Source organism: Rhinopithecus roxellana, chromosome 17, assembly GCF_007565055.1.
Source record: "Rhinopithecus roxellana isolate Shanxi Qingling chromosome 17, ASM756505v1, whole genome shotgun sequence".
Lineage (NCBI taxonomy): Eukaryota > Metazoa > Chordata > Mammalia > Primates > Cercopithecidae > Rhinopithecus > Rhinopithecus roxellana.
Genome location: NC_044565.1, coordinates 20854814 through 20874571, shown reverse-complemented (window position 1 = coordinate 20874571; position 19758 = coordinate 20854814). Strand labels below are relative to the sequence as shown.

At 47.2% G+C, this 19758-nt stretch overlaps 1 protein-coding gene and 1 pseudogene across 3 annotated transcripts in view; one reads left to right on the top strand and one right to left on the bottom strand.

Moving 5' to 3' along the window:
* Positions 1 to 12339, bottom strand: part of TRABD2A (TraB domain containing 2A) — a 56247-nt gene extending 43908 nt beyond the window's left edge. For 2 of the 3 annotated variants that reach the window (XM_030921519.1, XM_030921520.1), the window contains exons 1-2: positions 12110 to 12334; positions 1072 to 1632 (exon numbers count right to left, since the gene is read on the bottom strand). In XM_030921519.1, coding sequence (XP_030777379.1) covers positions 1072 to 1632; positions 12110 to 12217 — 669 coding nt within the window. In that variant the 5' untranslated portion in view covers positions 12218 to 12334. Of the gene's footprint in view, positions 1 to 1071; positions 1633 to 12109 lie in introns of all 3 variants that reach the window. The other variant, XM_010359840.2, reaches the window with a different exon arrangement.
* LOC115894320 lies at positions 5433 to 5926 on the top strand (annotated as a pseudogene).
* Positions 12340 to 19758: the final 7419 nt, after the last annotated feature.

The window sequence follows — 19758 nt, the reverse complement described above, 5'->3', positions numbered from 1 at the left end:
ATAACAACCTTAGTTCAGTATGTCAAGATCTGCTAAGGCTGAGCTATTTGGATTAACAGTAATCTCAAATTCTGAGGAACAAAACCTCAAGGCAACCCAATGAGAACATTTACAAAACAAGATCACTTTATTTCATATTGCAAAGCTCCCATTGGTCTCCAGAAGTATCTAATGCACTTTAAACAACTTTCATGGAAACAACTAAACCACAGCACTTTAATAAAGTATTACTTATGAGAATTGAAGAAGCAACTTCTTGAACATTAACCTAAATTCCAGTGCCCTGGGGTAGGATCCTTAAACCATGGGTAAGAGGAGCATAACTCTGCCTAGGAAAGGAACTGTCCTGGGGCAGTGACCTGAAGAGGGACAGTAGTGACCTCAAAGAAACTGCTGTCACCGAAAACAGCAATGGCCAGTATCACTTTCAAACCAGGCCACGCCCTGTGACAACCAGTGTGGCATCCACATGTCCACAACCTCTCAAAGCATCTTTTTAATGAAGGATCTGAACTAAAATGCATTTAAAAGCACACAGTATGGGCCGGGCACAGTGGCTCACACCTGTAATCCCAGTACTTTGGGAGGCTGATGCAGGCGGATCACTTGAGGTCAGGAGTTCAAGACCAGCCTGGCCAATATGGCAAAACCCCGTCTCTACTAAAAATACAAAAAGTAGTTGGGCATGGTAGCACACACCTGTAATCTCAGCTACTAGGGAGGCTGAGGCAGGAGAATTGCTTGAATCCAGAGGGCAGAGGTTGCAGTGAGCTGAGATGGTACCACTGCACTCCAGCCTGGGTGACAGAGTGAGACTATCTCAAAAAAAAAAAAAAAAGCACACAGTATTTGTTGTAATGATAAGAAAAAACAAGATTTTCTTTCTTGGCAATACTCAAATAAGTGATATAACTGACCACTTGGCTTATTTTCTAACCTCCAGAAAAGCATTTTTGAGCAAAGACAATTTCTAGACAAGCTGTGCCCGTGGTCCATCACCTGCCCGGAAACTCAGCAGATTCACCCATACAACCAAACACCACCAAGTCTTTTATGCAAAGAGAGTCTTACCTGTGAAAAGTTCAACCCATTCAATGGATGGCACTGCTCTTCCACCTTTTCCACTGCCCCAGTCTGTTTCCTCAGCCGCTCAGCCTCCTGGGCAAGGAACAGGTCTAAGACAGGCACCCCACGGGACTTAATGTCCACTTCAGTAAGCGAGTTGACCATAAGCATCACCCAGACAGGCCTCTTGCGCTCCCAGTTTCCGGCAATGGCATTGAAGAGGTAGTCTGCATAGAGTCCCTTGCCGCGCTGGTCTGGGGTCATCCACAAGGGCATCATGAGCTTGACATACTCCAGGTGGCGCTTGAGGCGGCAGTAGATGTCCCTGGGGAGCACATCTTGGAGGTTCTTGCCCTGCGGCAGCATCTGACAGCTGGTGAGAGCTGAGATCGTATAGGGGTCTGTGAGGTCCAACTCAAAGTACACAATGTTGCTCTGCAGGAAAGCCTCCTTAGAGTTGTCGGGGATGAAGTCCCAAACTCGGGTGTACGGGACATGGATCGTGCCAAAGAAGTAAGATGGCGGGTCTCGCTTAATGGTCCACAAGAAGGAATTCAACTCACTTTGCTGAAAAGAAAAAAGGCAACATCAAGGTACAATATGGGGGAGAGGGGAGGGGGGTGGTCAGGAACCTGTGAGAGGAAATGAATTAGTCACATTTCAAGAGAAAATATATCAAACTAGAATTTAGACTTTTGAGTCCATGTAGATTCACCTGCCAGGACAATCCATGTCTTAAATAGACAGGAGCAAATTATGAAATCAGGATGAAATCAGGGGCTCATTAGGACTCTAGTTTCAACCTTGGCTATACATTGGGATCACCAGGGGAGCTTTAAAAGAAGCATCTCTGAGTCCTACCTCCAGAGATTCTGATCTGATTGGTCTGGGATGAGACCCACCTTTTCAATCAAAAGGGGATGGGACCCTCCTTTTCAATCAAAATGTTGATTCCAAGATGAGAAAGCAATAGCAGTCACCAGTTTTGAGTTTGTGCCATGCCTGCCCTAGCAATGAACTGGGCAAGAGTTAAAGAAGTGAGTCTCAGGGGCCTCCAAGGATATACCTGATACCATCTAAGAGACACCTGAGAAGCCCATTCACTGTCTCCCGGCAGACCTGATGGTCCCTGCTCCTTCAGATCTCAAAACCAACATCCTCAAAGGCAGAGGCTTCCACTCTGGCTATGCACTGGAATCACCCACAAAGCTTTTCCAAGTCCAATGCCTGGATCCACCCCAGACCAATCACATCAGAAGCTCTGGAGGTGGAACTCAGAAATGCTACTTTTTGGGGTTTTTTTGAGACAGAGTCTCACTCTGTTGCCCAGGCTGTGTGGTGCAATCCAAACTCACTTCACTGCAACCTCAGCCTCCCAGATTCAAGCAGTTCTCCTGCCTCAGCCTTCTGAGTAGCTGGGATTACAGGCGCTCGCCACCACACCCAGCTAATTTTTGCATTTTTAGTAGAGACGGGGTTTTACCATATTGGCCAGGCTGGTCTCAAACTCCTGACCTTGTGATCTGCCCACCTCAGCCTCCCAAAGTGCTGGAATTACAGGCATGAGCCACCGCGCCCGGCCAGAGATGCTACTTTTAAAGCTCCCCTGGTGATCCCAACATACAGCCAAGGTTGAAACTAGAGTCCTAATGAGCCCCTGATTTCATAGTTTGCTCCTGTCCCTTTAGGACGTGGATCACATTTCTTTCTCTCACAAAGCCTTCAGGTCCAGTCGCAGAGATCTGGATAATCTCTACTGGATAGATTATCTCCAAGCTGCTGCACATGCTGAGCAGTGGTGCATGTTCATCTGAGGCCAGACCATTTCACTCCTGGCCCCTGAGTGTCTCCCAACCTCAACAACTGGCATTTATAACATATCTGCTTATTAAGACGCACTGTACAAAGAAGCGCAGTGCTCAAGGAGCTCAGGTGTGAGTGGCAGACATACTAGTGACAAGAACAATATGTCAAGAAAGCCAGAAATGTGAAAATCCAGGTTTATAAAAATATATATGTATATTTCAGCAGGGCATGGTGACTCACACCTGTAATCCCAGTACTTTAGAGGCTGAGGCGGGCAGATCACTTGAGCTCAGGGGTGAGACCAGCCTGGGCAACACAGCAAAACCCCGTCTCTACAAAAAATACCAAAATTAGTCGGGCATGGTGGTGCATGCCTGTAGTCCCAGCTACTCAAGAGGCTGAGGTGGATTGCTTGAGCCCAGGAGGTTGAGGCTGCAGATCGCACTACTGTGCTTCAACCTGGTCTACAGAATGAGACTTTATCTCAGAAAAAGAAAGAAAGAGAGAGAGAAGGAAGGACTGGAGGGAGGGAGGGAGGGAGAAATATTTGGAACATATTCACTTTACTGAAGGGTTTGACTTCAGCCTTTTAAGTAACATACTTCCCTTGGATTATGAAGTTTCCGTCTACAAGCAATTCTCATTATTCATGGTAGTTATATTTTATAAAGTTGCCACAAACACAAAATTAGCAAATACTAAACTGTTGTTCCTAAGGGAAACAAAAGGTTAAGTTCCTGTTAATAACATTTTCATCAACTGATCAAAACATAACCTTGTTTCATGTGTGCCTCTATTGAAAGGCACCTTATTGGCCCGGCATGGTAGCTGGCGCCTGTAATTCCAGCACTTTGGGAGGCCAAGGCAGGCGGATTACCTGAGCTCAGGAGTTCATGACCAGCCTCAGCAACATGGTAAAATCCCGTCTCTACTAAAATACAAAAAATTAGCCAGGCATGGTGGAGGGCGCCTGTAGTCCCAGCTAGTTGGGAGGCTGAGGCAGGAGAATTGCTTGAACCTAGGAGGTGGAGGTTGCAGTGAGCAGAGATCGCACCACTGTACTCCAGCCTGGGGGACAGAGCGAGACTCCATCTCAAAAAAACAAATTTTAGGCCGAGCATAGTGGCTGACACCTATAATCCCAGCACTTTGGGAGGCCAAGTATGGTGGATCACTTGAGGTCAGGAGTTCGAGCCTGTCCAACATGATGAAACTCCACCTCTACAAAAAATACAAAAATTAGCTGGGCGTGGTGGCATGCTCCTGTAGTGCCAGCTACTCTACTTGGGAGGCTGAGGCAGGAGAATTGCTTGAACCAGGAGGCGGAGGTTTCAGTGAGCCGAGATCCCACCACTGCATTCCAGCCTGGGCAACAGAGCAAGACGCAGTCTCAAAAAAGAAGAAAAAAAAATTTTAAACCATTGATTGTTGAAGTAATATTAAGAGATGAATCAACTACAGGGTCCCCATCCCCTAGGCATCCTCTTATGCAGTAATAAGGGTCCCTAGGGTTATTCAAATACTTCAAAAACGAAATGGAAACTGTACGTCTACCAAGAACGTCTGCTAAGGCGAATTAAGCAATCAAATGTCTCACTGTTGGTTAGAATTAGATCAACAGGGTAGAAGACACTGGGTAACTATAATAGATGCTAATCAAAAGCTGAGATTGACAGTTATGTCTTTGGTTAATTGTAAACAGGTAACAATTATTACCTACAAAAAGGTAGAGGCAGCCTTCGAAGAGTACTATTAGTTTATTTGTTCATGTAGAGGTCTGGCTCGTGAAATGTCTGGGGACCACTGGCCTATATAAGAGATCTAACTGCACAACTTCCAGGCAGTCTACCCAAGAACTTCTACATGGTTTCCAACTGGGAAACACAGCAAACAAGCTGAAATGTTATTATTAAAGCCATGGGCACCTGATTCATCTATCAGGACACCATCATGTTAAACAAATATATTCCCAGGAAAACCAAACCCATACTGCAGGATAATGGAGGGGTGGGATTTGCTTTGGTTCAGTTTTGGTTTGTTTTAATCCAATACACTTAATCTGCCTAAGGCCCCCATCCAACCTCAAAATACCTGCATTTCTCTTCAGAAGCAGTCTGTTCAATATGCATCCATTTTCGTTTTATTATTTATTTATTGTTGCCTTTTCACCTATTACTGGTCTAGAAATAAGGTCACTGTATGATCTTTTCACTGAAAACTGCTTAAATGTAAAACACACACACACACTCACACATATGTCTGGCCTCTAGCCGTGCAATGACAGTACCGATGCTAACAGCAGCTGTTCGTTGTGTGCTAGTCTCCACCCAAACATTGTGCATGGACTTTCCCACTGCCTGCATTCAACACAATTATTTCTGCTGAGCCTACCATGTGCCAGACACTGTTCTAGGCACTGAGAATACAGCAGTGAGTGACACACAGGGCCCTGTTGGTGCTAATTGCTGTGGAGAACATGTAAGCCGGCTTTAAGTCTTTCATCTTGGAGGAGGCCAAGACGTAACTTTCTTCCAGTGTCCCAAATCTGGGTTCATCTGCCACGAGCTGCCTCCACCATGCCGCCTAAGTTGGATCCTAACGAGATCAAAGTCGTATACCTGAGTTGCACTGGGGGTGAAGTCAATGCCTCGTCTGTGCTGGCCTCCAACATCAGCCCCCCTGCGTCTGTCTCCAAAAAAGATTGGTGATGACATTGCCAAGCCAACCAGTGACTGGAGGGGTCTGAGGACTACAGTGAAACTGACCATTCAGAACAGACAGGCCCAGATTGAGGTGGTACCTTCTACTTCTGCCCAGATCATCGAAGCCTTCAAGGAACCAGCAAGAGACAGAAAGAAACAGGATAATATTAAACACAGTGGAAATATCACTTTTGATGAGGTTGGCAGCACCAATCTTTAGCCAGAGAACTCTCTGGAACCATTAAAGAGATCCTGGGGACTTCCCAGTCTGTGGGCTGAATCTTGATGGCTGCCACACTCATGACATCATAGATAACATCAACAATGGTGCAGCGGAATGCCCAGCTAGTTAAGGAGCACAAAGGAAAACATTTCTATAAAGGATCATTTGACAACAAAAACCACAAAAAGAACATGTAAGCCAGAAAAGGGATAGTGAGTACTGTGGCACAGGGTTGCAGGGGTGATTTTAAGTAGGGGGACCAGAAAAGTCACTGTCTAGAAAGACATCTAAGCCTTGCCATGAAGGAGACAAGGGGCCCACTAAGGGGATATCTAAGAGAAGAGCATTCCCTCCAGGAGGCAGAAACAGCAGTGCAAAGGCCCTGAGGCAGGGAGGGCCTCCATGTACTGGAAGACCAGCAAGGAGGCCAGCACGACTGAAAGGGATAGCTGAAGAGGAAAGCAGGAGGCAGACGTCAGAGAGGTGAGTAAGGCCAAGCCATGCAGGGTTGGTGGGCCCCTGGAAAAGCCCCAGGAAGTGTAGAGGACTACGTGATCACAAACGAGAGGTTCCCGATAAGTCCTGCTCTTGCAAAAGAAGCAGGGCGTTCCTTCCCTGCAAACAGGGAGGACAAAGGAGCCAGTTGCAAACAGCAGACCCTGGGGGCTTGTTTATGTGTAAACATCTTGAAAATCCAGAAAGTCAGGGAAAGGTCAGAAAAACAACAATGTGTCTTGTGACTTGGCAACATTCCACAAACGACTGTATAAAATAAAGCAGAGCGCGCCATTCGAGGCAGCCGCCATGTTTGTCTTGTCTTGTGTTGTCTTGTGTGTTCATTCCTTTGTTTAGGAAACACGCGGACCCCAACAAGGAAGAGCTCAGGCTTTCAACTGAGTCAAATGGGAGCCAGCCCAGGTTTTTGAGAGAGGAGTGACATCAGCTGACAGTGTGTTCAAAGGATCACCCTGGAGGCTGGGATGAATAGAAGGATGAGGGCAGACACAAGTAGGTCAGTTAGGACATTACCAAAATAATCAAAGTGGGAGTGACAGGATTGATGGAAGTGATCAAATTCCAGATGTAGTCTAGAAAACAGGATTTGCTGGCCAGTACGGTGCCTCATGCCTATAATCCCAACACTGTGGGAAGCTTGATCCCAAAAGTTTGAGACCAGCCTGGACAACATAGCAAGACCCTGTCTCTACAAAAAATTTAAAAATTAGCCAGGCATGGTGGCAGGCACCTCTGGTCCCAGCTACTTAGGAGGTTGAGGTAGGAAGACGGTTTGAGCCTGGGAGGATGAGACTGCAGTAAGCTGTGATCGCACCACTGCACTCCAGCCTGGGCAACAGAGTGAGACCCTATCTCAAAAATTTGAAAAAAAAGAAAAAGAAAAAAGAAAAAACAGAACTTGCTGATGAAAGGATGAGGTTATCATTTACAGGGAAAGGTCAGAAATTTGGTTTTGGATCTGTGCAGATGACATGTCAAGCACACAACCTAGTGCCAAGGTCCAGCTGGTAGGTGAATCTGTAAGTCTGGAGCTTGGGAGAGGCCTGGGCCAGAGATAAAGATGAGGGCATCATCACCACATAGATGGTCTTTAAAGCCATGGAACTAGATAAGTCTGCAACAGGATGTCCACAGGAGAAAAGGTCTAGAAGTAGACTCAGGGCCCTCTCACCCTAATAAGTCTGGGGAAAGAAGAGCAGCTAGCAAGGGAGAATGAGAAGTGGCCAGCAAGGTTGCTGGGAAAATCAGAAGAGTAGGAGGCCGATTGAAGAAAGTACTTCAAGGAGCAGAAAGTAAGCAAGTGGGTTAAATGTGAATGGTAGGCCAAATAAATCAAGAATTTGAGAACTGACCTCTGGATTGAGCACCACTGAAGTCACTAGGGACCCAGACAAGAATAGTTGGAGTGGTATGGTGGGAGCAAAAATAGGTCTTGTGCTAAGTGGTGGACAGGTAGGCTGGCTCCTGAGTCCAGGCTTTTAAACACCATATTTATGCAGCCTTAACATGCAATAGACTTTACTTGTTATTCAGAGTCATATCTTTTTTCAGTTAATACCCTGCTAGTTGCATTGTTGCTCAGGAATGCCACCTGACTCCAAATCTAGAAAAGCTCTGTCCAGCTCACCTTCCCGATCCCAGATGATTGCCCAGGTAAATGCCACACTGACCTTGTTACATCCTCAGGTGCCACCTTTCCCATCTTCTCTTTTCAAGTTAACACAAGCCAGGGGCTTTTCTGTTTTTTTTTATGCCAAGGGCTATATCTTATTCACCTTCATATTCCCAAATACTGAAATACTTGCCATATACTACTACATAGGCGCTCAAAAAGAGTTTTTTTAAAGAAGTGAATCTTATCATGTACAACTTCTTCAATACCTACAGTTCTGTTCTGACAAACAGGGCACCCAGACTCCCACTGTGTGCGTCAATAACCATTCCTGTTGAACACTGATCCTGCCCCACCAGACACGTCTTCGGCAGGGCACAGGCTGAAAGAAGAGTCTTCAGGACTCTTCTTTACCTTACCTTGCCCACTGGCGAACCCCCGGACCCTTGCACTTACTGTACTGGTGCAGCTGCCTCTGCCTCTCTCATACTGATATCCTCAGGGTAAGGCTATTTATCTCTACAAAAAAATAAAAACAAAAAAAAAAAAAAAACAGAAAAAAAAACCTTCACTACTCCATTTCACTGTTAAAATATATGGCAATTAGAAGAAGCCATAGATTTTAACATTAGGATGGTTTAAAAGAAAATAAAACTGAACCACTATTAACATGTCCCTTCTACCTTGTTACAACTGTTCCCAGAAGGAAAAGACAGCCGGACATGGTGGCTCATGCCTGTAATCCCAAGACTTTGGGAAGCTGAGGCAGGAAGACCATTTGAGGCCTGGAGTTCAAGGTTACAGTGCGCTATGATCACAACACTGCACTCCATCCTGGGTGACAGAGCAGGACTCTGTCTCAAAAAAAGAAAAGAAAAAAGAGAGAGAAAACATGGCCATGGGTGACTGAGACATAGAAGCTACAAGCTTCTGAATCAAACTGAGATTTTAACAGACACCTGTGTAGTCCATCCAGTGAAAAAGAACAAGGCACAATGACAACTGTGTATTGCAAGCTAACTCCATAACACCCAGCACCCCCTCAGCTCCTCCCATCCTAGCATCACTGGACCTGCAATAACTGCACTTTTCCAAGATTGCTCTTCAGCAGACCAGCCATAATGAAGCTGGCTTTACATTTTCCTTTTCATTCAACAAATATTTGTTGAGCATCTGCTATGGCCAGGCATTCTTCTGGATACTGGGGATACAGAGGCAAATAAAACAGACAAAAAACCCTGCCCTTATGAAGATGACTCAGGGGAAGGGGTAGCAATAAACAAAAATTTTTATCAGATGGTGATTAAGTGCCATAAATAAAAATAAAGCAGGGAAGGCAGATGGTAGTGGTGGCAGCGGTTGATATCACCTTTACGAGAGTAATCAGGAAGAAACTCATTGAGAGACACTTGAGCCAAAGCCATTGGAGGTAAGGGAGCAAGCCTGTGGATAAATAAGGGGAGAACTTTCCAGGGGGAAGAAAGAGCAAGTGTAAAAGGCATCAGGCCGGGCATGATGGCTCACAACTATAATCCCAGCACTTTGGGAGGCCGAGGCGGGTCGATCATGAGGTCAGGAGTTCGAGACCAGCCTGGTCAAGATGGTGAACTTCCATCTCCACTAAAAATATAAAAATTAGCCAGGCGCAAGTAGTGGACGCCTGTAATCCCAGCAACTCAGGAGGCTAAGGCAGAAGAATCACTTGAAACGGGGAGGCTGAGGTTGCAGTGAGCCAAGATCATGCCACTGCACTCTAGCCTGGGTGACAGAGCAACACTCAAGAAAAAAATAAAATAAAATAAATTTTTTAAAAAAGACATTAGGCAGGAATAGGAAAGAATACTAAGAGTTCTGTTATGATAAGAAAAGAGACTCAACCTGCGTGGTGCTCAGGGTAAACCCTGTAGTGTCTAGGGGCCAATTTAGGCTCAGAAGACCTCCCTAATGATTAACCAACCATGAAAACCAAACCAGCTCTCAAGCCTACAATCCTGCAGAATCCTATAAGGACTGCTGCACTGGATCGGAGACTGGATCCCAGGACTTCCCCTCTAGAATCTCAAGACCCCAACCCACTGAGGGACCCAACCACAATGCCCTTACAGCATGTGGGTCAGACATACAGCAATATGTGCCACTGATTGGCCTTCCCAGTTCCACAGGGGGTAAGACAGAGTTTGCCCACAGAATAGAACAGCGATTCTCAAAGTATGGTCCAAGGACCTGTGGGTGTGCCGAAGAGACTTTCAGGGAGTCTATAAGGTCAAAACAGTTTTCACAAAACTAAGATATTTTCCTTTCACCCTCATTTTCTCACAAGGTGCTGTAGAATTTTCTGGAGGCTACACGTATGTAATGAGGTCACTGCTCTGATGGCTAATGGAATGTGTGCTATGTTGTGTTTTATGGTTTTCAATACTTTTTTTTTTTTTTTTTTTTGGATGTAGGGTCTCGCTCTTTCACCCAAGCTGGAGTGCAGCGGTGCAATCGCACCTCACTGTAGCCTCCACCTGCCATGCTCAAGGTTTCCTCCCACCTCACCTCTGGAGTAGCTGGGACTGCAGGCACATGTCCCCACGCTGGTAATTTTTTTTTTTTTTTTTTTTTTGTAGAGGCGAGGGTCTCGCCATGTTGCCCAGGCTGGTCTGCAACTCCTGGGCTCAAGAGATCCACCGCCTTGGCCTTCCAAAGTGCTGGGATTACAGGAGTGAGCCACCATGCCGGGCTTCTTTGACAATTTTTTGTAATGTAAAGGAGTCCTGAGACCAAAAGGTAGGACAACCGATGGACTAAAGGACTCATAAAGACAGATTCTAAAGGAGACAAATCTTATCCTGACTCACTCGTCATAATTACCCATTGATAATAGGTTTTGCAGAAGTGAAAGACATCGTGCTTTCTTGTGAGGAGATGGACTCCTGCCTTGTCTAACAAGCATGAAGCGGCCACTCCGCAACAGAGTTTGAAACCACGCCTGGTGCAGACTCCCCTCTCCAGCTGCTGCGCTTCCTGCCTTGGTAGAGGGCCGTCCGCAGACTCGCGACACCTTAGAGAGGCGAACACCGTGCGTCTTCCCAGCCAGCCCCGAGCTCCAGGATCGGCTGTATTTGGCCGTCCTCTGCTTTGCGGCAGTTGGAATGAGGAATAGAATTGCGAATGGCCACGGGTAGAGGCAGACCGGGGAGCTGCGCAGGTGTCATCAAAGATGGGCGGACCTCTAAATTCCAGCCCCACTCCCTACAACCCCCATACCCCCCAACCCCCCGCGTCGCGGGCGCACCAGAAGGATAAGCCTGGCATGGCCCTCCCCAGAGCCAGGGACGCAAAAAGATCAAACCCACCGGAACAAATGCTCGAAATTCAACCTATGCCGCACTCAGAAGAGAGGGAGTGGAGAACCACAGAAAATTCTGAGGGTAGGAAAACTGATCAGAGAAGGAAATATTCATCTCTAAAGAGGTCCAGCCTCGGAGACGCAAGACCTGTCCGCTATAGAGCTGTGTGGACTCGGGCAGGTCACTGGGCCTCCCTTGCCTGGGTTTCCCTCACCTGCAAAACCTGATGCGAACATCTAAAGCGCCCGGCTGGACACGCAAGGCTCAGGCAGTGGTCACTCCGCAAACGCACTCTGTGACCTGGAGCACACAGGTCCCCCGCTGAGTGTCAGTTTCCCAGATCCGTAAAACAAGGGAAATGGCTTCAACTCCCTAAAGTCCCTTCTAACTCAGGCACTGAACATATAAAGGTTAAACCAAGCAGCTGCAGGGCGCTGTTAATATTTTGATAAGAGCAGGTGAAATTAAACTCTTAAGGAAGAGAGGGAAGAAGAAACTTCAAATAAATGTGCCCAAGTTACTGCTCCGCTACGTCCTAGCGGATCGGTCCCCCAAAAGCTCGCGAAAATGGCTGGCGAGACCCCAGGGGCCCTCCCGGACGCCCTTGGGCTGGCGGAGGGCAAAGGCCAGGGCACTGAGTCCCTTGGAGCCTGCTGGCCGCTCCCCTGCGGGAAAGAGGAACCCGAGTGCGCGGAAAGGCGCGCGAGCAAGGAGCGCCGCGGTGCTAGGTGAAAGCCCAGCTGCGGAAGTCGGCTCCGGGTCCGAAAGCGCTGCTTCGCGGGGATCGGAGGGAAACCATCCCAAGGAGGTGCGGAGAGGCCACCTCTCCAGCACCCGACGCGCGTCTTACTTGGGGCTTGAGCTCGCAGTTGGCGGCGCCAGGCGCCCCGCGCCGCCGAGCTGCGCCCGTGGGCAGGAGGCAGAGGGTCTGCAGCAGGAACCAGCTCCAGGGACTCATCCTCCTCACGGCGGCTCCGAGACCCGGAACGCGGAGGGAAGGAGTAGGGCAGCGGTGGCCGCCCGCCCTGGCTAGCCGGGGCCGCGGGGCCGCCTCCGGGCGGGGCTGGGGTGAGCCCGGCAGCGGCGGCCACGTGGGGCCGGGCCCCGACCTCCCTCCCCCCACCCCAACCCCGCAGGTCAGCCCCGCGCCTAGGCGGCCGCGGAGTCCCGAACCGCGTTTCTCCCGCCCAAACCCTGTCAGGACCGCAGCCCACCTCGTGTGACCGCAAGAGGGGAAAAGTGAAGTTCCAGCGCTGTCCTAAATTCAACCTAAAATCGCATTGGTTCCCGCGTTTACGTCTGTGCTTGTGCTGCCAATTTTGAGGGGAGGGTGCCTCTTTATTGAAAGAGGCAGACAAAATAAACAAATGAAAGGCTATCTATAAAGGACAATTCATTTCAACAAAGGAAATCTCATGGAAGTTTTGAAAATCCAGGACCACAAAAGCCTGCGCTCCATTAAGAGCCCTCTTAAGGGATTTTTGGGAATAATATTAAGGATGTTAACACCAAACTCAGAGGATTGCTACAAGGATTAAAAAAGGAAATTTATGAGAAAACCTTGATTGGCGAACATAACAGGCCTGCAAACTGCAGTCACTCCACTTCGGCTCCAAAGCCCCTCTGAGGATTTTTCACAGCGTTGGTCCATCAGGAAGAAAAAAAATTATAAAAGCAAGTAGCTGTGCCCCGCCTGCCGCACCTCCTACCCATGCCTGAGCGCACTTTACCACCACCTTTTAAAGTCCAGACTTCTGCGCGATTAACTTCGGAGTGGTGTTCGCAGGGGCATTTGTTGCAATGGTCTTTAATCGTTTTAAGTCGCTGTCCATTTTGAGAATCTGATAACTGGACGATCTCCCAGGGAAAAAGAAAAAAGGGGGGGGGGCAGATTTGCATACAATGCGGAGAGAGGTTTTCTGAAGCCAGTTTCCAGCTTTCTCGTAAAGAACCCCTGGCTTTGAAGAGCCAAGTCTTTCGAGCTTTAACTCCACCAGCAGTTAGGGTTCAGATGTTTTTGTAAAATCGCTAACTTTTTTCTAAGTTTGAGTGGGGATTTGCTTTCTGGAATTGACTGTCTCCTGTCTTCAGATGACTGCCCCATGTCAGCCCGGCGGCGATCATTAGTCTCCGGGCCAACCCGGGACGCTGCTCTTTGGCGTTTTCAGGCGCCAGCGCTGCCGCCTGCTGGCAAAAACGTTCTCTTTCGGTTGTGAGGGGGATGAGCAAAAAGCATCAAGAACTTAAGTTGCCCTGAGCTAAGATCACACCACTGCACTCCAGTGGGAGTGGGCCACATAGTGAGACCCTGTCTCTTATTTAAAAAAAAAAGAAAGAAAGAAAACCTCGAAAGGATGTAATTACCTATTATTTCATGTTCTCTTTCCCACTCCAAATGAATCAATCTGTGTGAACAGAGAGTAGCCTAGCTCTCTCTGACCACACAAAACATAGCTGAATTTGTTCATTTTCTCCTATTGTTTTTCTCTCTTTTATTTCGTTGGTTTCTGCTCTTACCTTTGTTAGTTCCTTCTGTTTGTTTACTTTTGGGTTTACGTTGCTTTTTTTCTGCCTTCTTAAGGTGGTACCTTAAGTCACTGACTTTAAGCCTTCTTGCTTTTGTAATATAAGCATCTAAAGCTATAAATTTTCCTCTAAGCACTGCTTTAACTACATCACCCGAATTTTGAAAAAACTGTATTTCATTATCTTTCATTATCTACTTTCCCTGGTGATTTTCTTCTTTGCCCGTGGATTATTTACAAGTAGGTTGATTTCCAAATTATGGAATCTTCCTAAATACTAGGTTGGTGCAAAAGTAATTGTGCTTTTTGCAGTATCAATAGATTTATAATCCAATTCCATTGTATTCCATTGTAATCAGAAAACATACTCTGTATGATTTTGATTATTTGGAATTCATTGGGACTTGTTTTATGGCTCAGCATATGGTCAGATACTGAGTATGAAATATCATCCACATCCAAAGTACCTAGATAATTTTGTTTGGTTCTCACATTTTTTAAATGAAGCGGGGTTTGTTTTGTTTTGGTTTGGTTTTTTCTCTTAGCCAGACCCGTCATCAAGTAGGATTTATTCTGTAAGACACTCGGTGTCCAAACATCCTGTAGAATCACATCTACTCTACTTACATTGCTTCCACAGACATTCCTAAGTCCACTATCATCCCACAGTGCTGACCCAGACCTGGTGACAGGCTGACATGGCCTGGTCCCCACTTGCCTCATACAGACATCTGGGTTGCAGGCCTTTCTGCCTTTCCCTTCCTGGTTAGGAAGGAGATGTTAAATGTACCTATGACCTCTCTGCCTGTCTGCAGAGTTTCTGTATCAAGTTCAGTTCCTTAACTTGGGCTTTGTTACTGGACCATACCTCTGGCTGCCCATTGCCAGAGCCCTGAATTGCTTCTGAACTTTCCTCTGGTCCTTTCTCTTTCCCATTTCATGTATGGCTGATATCCTTGGCAACTCTCTCATATTAGTCCATTTTGTGCTGCTATAGAAGAATACCACAGAATGGGTCATTTATAAAGAGCAGAAATGTATTTCCTTACAGTTTTGGAGGCTGGAAAATCGGAGACCAAGGTGCCTGGCATCTGGCAAGGGCCTCCTTACTGCATCACCCCATTGTGGAAGGTGAGAGGACAAGAGAGCAAGAAAGAGAGAGGAATCAAGATTGAGAGCTAAAGTCAGCCTCAAGCCATTCATGAGGTCGTGAGGGTGAAGGCCTCCAATGATGCCCCAGCTCCCAACAATGTTGCATTAGGGATTAAGCTTCCAACACATGCTTTTGGAGGACACCTTCAAAGTATGGCATCCCCTTAGGTCCACCTACTCTTAAGTGCTTCTTTTGTGCCCCTAGTACTGACTTTCTGAATTCACACAAACCTATGAGGCTTACCCCTTCATAGCAGTGCCTGAGGAAGTTATACTGTGGGTACCGTTTTGCTCTTTCCTCAAAATCAGATTTACCCTAAAAAATAAAGTTTTCAAAGTATGCAGAGGACTTGCTATGGCTTCAGCAACACCTCTGTGCCTTCACCCTGCCTTTTTCTACCTGGCTTCACTGACTTGCAGCCATCCACGGATTTTCCAAGGTGGTCAGGACATCACAGGTGTGGTGGCAGGTCCCCTTGGTTGTCCCTCCTGATATTCACACTTACATTTCATGCCCTGTCCTTTACTGTAACCAGAACCTGAGACTTGCTTCTAACAATGAAATGTGGCAATGGTCATGGGCTGTGCTGTGATTACTTGTACATGACTACTTAAACATAGAGTGCTAGTCTTCTAAAGTCTCTCTCTCCATTGCTATCTTTGGATAAGCAAGTTGCCATGAGTCCTACAGCCATGAAGACATGAATTCTGCCAACAACCTAAGTGAGCTCAGGAGCAGATCCCTCTCCAGTTGAGCCTCCGATGAGAATCCAGTCCTAGCCAACAACACCCTGACTGTAGCCTTGTGAGACCCCAAGCAGAGGACTCAATTAAGCTATGTCTACACTCCTGATCCAAAGCAACTGGGAAAATAAATGTGTGCTGCTTTAAGCCACCGGGTTTGTGGTAATTTGTTGCAGCAGCAATAGATAACTAATACACCAGGGGAAGTGGGATGTTAAGCACTTCCTCAGGAGTTCCAGCGTGGCACTCAACCAGCAGGCTGTGTCCGTCCTCAAGGTGACCAGTTGAAGACCTAAGCTGACAGAGGTGTGGAAACACCTACTCCCTCCACTGCCAGGTGTGCAGGCTCCGTGCATTCTTGGAAAGGGACTGAATGTTGCCACACTCCCTCAGCCACCCAGTGTTGGCACAAGAATTTCTAAGTAGGAAAGAGTGGCAAGTATGCCAAAGCTGCATTTGCTTTGCAGCACGCTGCTTGTACCATATTGTAAAAAAGAGAAAACATCCCTGGACAGCTGGGAGCTGGTCTGGTTTTATCAGTCGGGCCTCGGTGTTGCTACAAGCTGCCCTGGCACCCACAGCTAAGTCATGGTGTTCTCCTGTTGAACACAAACAATTTCACAGAGCATCAACATCAGACAAGGCCACTCCGTGATGAATGAAGATGAAAGCAAGACCCCTCCATAATCACATCTCAACACAGACAAAACATGAACATTGGCCAAGTCACAAGAAAGGATGTCCAGTCATCCGCCTCTTCTGACTAAGGAGTGACAGCTGCTCCTTTACCAAGGCCAACTTTCACCTCCATTCATTTCTCTCACCTCATAGATGAGTTATGTGAAGATTCTATTTGGGGATGCATTATGATCCCCCAAAATTCATATATTAATGCCCTAACCCCCAGTGCTTCAGCATGTGACTGTATTTAGAGATAAAGTCTTTGAAGAGATGATTAAGTTAAAATGAGACTGTAAGGATGGGCCCTAATCCAATCTGACTGGTGTCCTTATAAAAAGAGGAAATTTGAGCCAGGCGTGGTAGCTCTCACCTGTAATCATAGCACTCTGGGAGGCCAAGGCAGAAGGATGGCCTGAGCCCAGGAGTTAGAGATCAGCTTGGGCAACAAAGGGAAACACTGTCTCTACAAAAAAAAAAAATTAGCCTGGCGTGGTGGCGCACGAATGGGGTCCCAGCTACTTAGGAGACTGAGGCTGGAGGATCCCTTGTGCCTGGGAGATCAAGAAGACTACAGTGAAACATGGTCTCCACTGCACTTCAGCCTGGGCAACAGAGTGAGGCCCTGTCTCAAAAAAAAAAAGAAGAGAACAGCAGGGACATCCACACATGGAGGGGCAACCATGTGAGCACACAGAAAGAAGGCAGTCATCTGCAAGCCAAGGAGCAAGGCCTCAGGAGAAAAGACCTGCCAACACTTTGATCTCGGACTTGCAGCATCCAGAACTGTAAGAAAATAAATTTCTGGGCCAGGCACAGTGGCTCACACCTGTAATCCCAGCATTTTGGGAGCCCAAGGCAGGCAGATCACATGAGGTCAGGAGTCCAAGAATAGCCTGGCCAACACGGTGAAACCCCGTCTCTACTAAAAATACAAAACTTATCCAGGTGTAGTGGCATGGACCTGTAATCCCAGCTACTCGGGAGGCTGAGGCAGGAAAATCACTTGAACCCGGGAGGCAGAGGTTACAGTGAGCCGAGATTGCACCACTGCACTCCAGCCTGGGCAACAGAGCAAGACTGTCTCAAAAAACAAAAAAAGAAAAGAAAAGAAATTTCTGTTATTTAAGCCGCCCAGTCTGGGGTATTTTTTTATGGCATCCCAAGCTGACTAATACTTGATAGCACCCAACCCAGAGCAAAGCCCACTTCCTTGAACCCTCCCCCAAATCATCTGACAAGTCCAAATCCTATAACAAGCCCTCCTAACACCTTCCTGATATGCCCTACTGTTCCCCAAAATATGAGAAAATTTGGACACACAAAAGACACACATCTAGAGAATTCTCCCTCGTTGAAAACAGCAATAAATCCAACTAATGCAATTTTGAGTGTGTCCCTGGTGGTCTATGGCTGAAGGGCATTGTTAATTGTATGTCTACTTGGAGTGACGTTGGCCAGCCCCCATGCCATCCTTGTGCTTCCACTGATCTTCTATCAGACCTTGTGGAGGGAGACCTACTGGAATTGGCACCTGCCCATCTCTTCTCCCATTCCTCCTCTCCAGCCCCTCCCCTCCCTGCATACCGCATGGTGACACTGTGCTAGGTGAATGCTCACTTGCTCCTAGAAGCCCAGTGCAATGCTGGTGCCTGTACAGAGGAGTCCTGACAGAAAGAGCTTCACGATATGTCGAGATGAACTGGGGCCTCCCAGGAGAGCACAGGAAAAAAGAATGGGTGGTCACTGTTCAGCTAGCTTCAGGCTTTTGCCTCGCTATCTGGGAGACACCAGCAGAAGGAAAGGGCTGAATTGCTGGACATTGGAAGAAAAAGAGTTTTTTACCAGAGAGGGGCAGAAGGGTAAAGAAGCTAGAGGCAAGGAGACTGGAGACAGCCATTAAGGGGGAAGACAGCAGAGATATTGACAAGGGGGTTTTGTGATGGCTTCCTGTTGAAATTTTTCAAGAAATTTCCAGTGATACTTAAATTACACACCATTCGGCAGGGCGCGGTGGCTCACGCCTGTAATCCCAGCACTTTGGGAGGCCGAGGCGGGTGGATCATCAGGTCAGGAGATCAAGACCATCCTGGCTAACACGGTGAAACCCCGTCTCTACTAAAAAAAAATGCAAAAAATTAGCCGGGCGTGGCGATGGGCGCCTGTAGTCCCAGCTACTCGGGAGGCTGAGGCAGGAGAATGGCGTGAACCCGGGAGACAGAGCTTGCAGTGAGCCGAGATCACGCCACTGCACTCCAGCCTGGGCGACTGAGTGAGACTCCGTCTCAAAAAAAAAAAAAAAAAAAGAAAAAAATTACACACCATTCCTTTAGAGGTGGGTTTTAGACCTCTGACAGTTGGCATATGGCTTCACTGTGGGCACAGAGAAGAGAGAAGGCCTTCCAAAGGGGGCCCAGCCACACACAAGGGACAATGAGCTAAACGTTTAGTTTTCACTGTGAGTAAACAAGTAAACAAAACTATGAACTTTTTCTAAAAGTGACCTGAATGATCAGCAAGTTCTTACAAGACAGGGGAGTGATTGTTCTATAAAACCTTTAAAAGCTTTAACTTGCATCCAGACATGGTGACTCACGCCTGTAATCCCAGCATTCTGGGAGGACAAGGTGGGCAGATCACCTGAGTTCAGGAGTTTGAGACCAGCCTGGCCAACACAGCAAAACCCCGCCTTTACTAAAAGTACAAAAAATAATAATAATAATAATTAGCTGTGCGTGGTGGCGCATGCCTGTAATCCCAGCTACTCGGGAGGCTGAGGCGGGAGAATGGCTTGAACTCAGGAGGCGGAAGTTGCAGTGAGCCAAGATCGCACCATTGCACTCCAGCCTGGGTGACAGAGCGAGAATCCATCTCACCAAAAAAAAAAAAAAAAAAGAAAAAAGTTCTAATTTGCTACCCAAATATATTTGGTGGTGTGTGTTTGTTTGTTTGTTTTTGGAACAAAGTTTCGCTCTTGTTGCCCAGGCTGGAGCACAATGGTGCGATCTTGTCTCACTGCAACCTCTGCCTCCCGGGTTCAAGTGATTCTCCTGCCTCAGCCTCCTGAGTAGCTGGGATTACAGGCACCCGCCACTTCTGACTTCAGGTGATCCACCCGCCTCAGCTTCCCAAAGTGCTAGGATTACAGGCATGAGCCACCTTGCCCAGCCATGGTGTGCACTATTTTTTATCCTTAGGGGATCCTGCATCTTTTCTAGAAACTGTTTCACTCATTTATACAACGCCCTTATCAAATACCTGAACAGTTTAGTACCAAGTGAGGGTTTATAAAGATGAATGTGGCAGGGTGCAGTGGCTAACGCCTGTAATCCCAACACTTTGGGAGGCCAAGGTAGGCAGATCACCTAAGGTCAGGAGTTAGAGACCAGCCTGGACAACA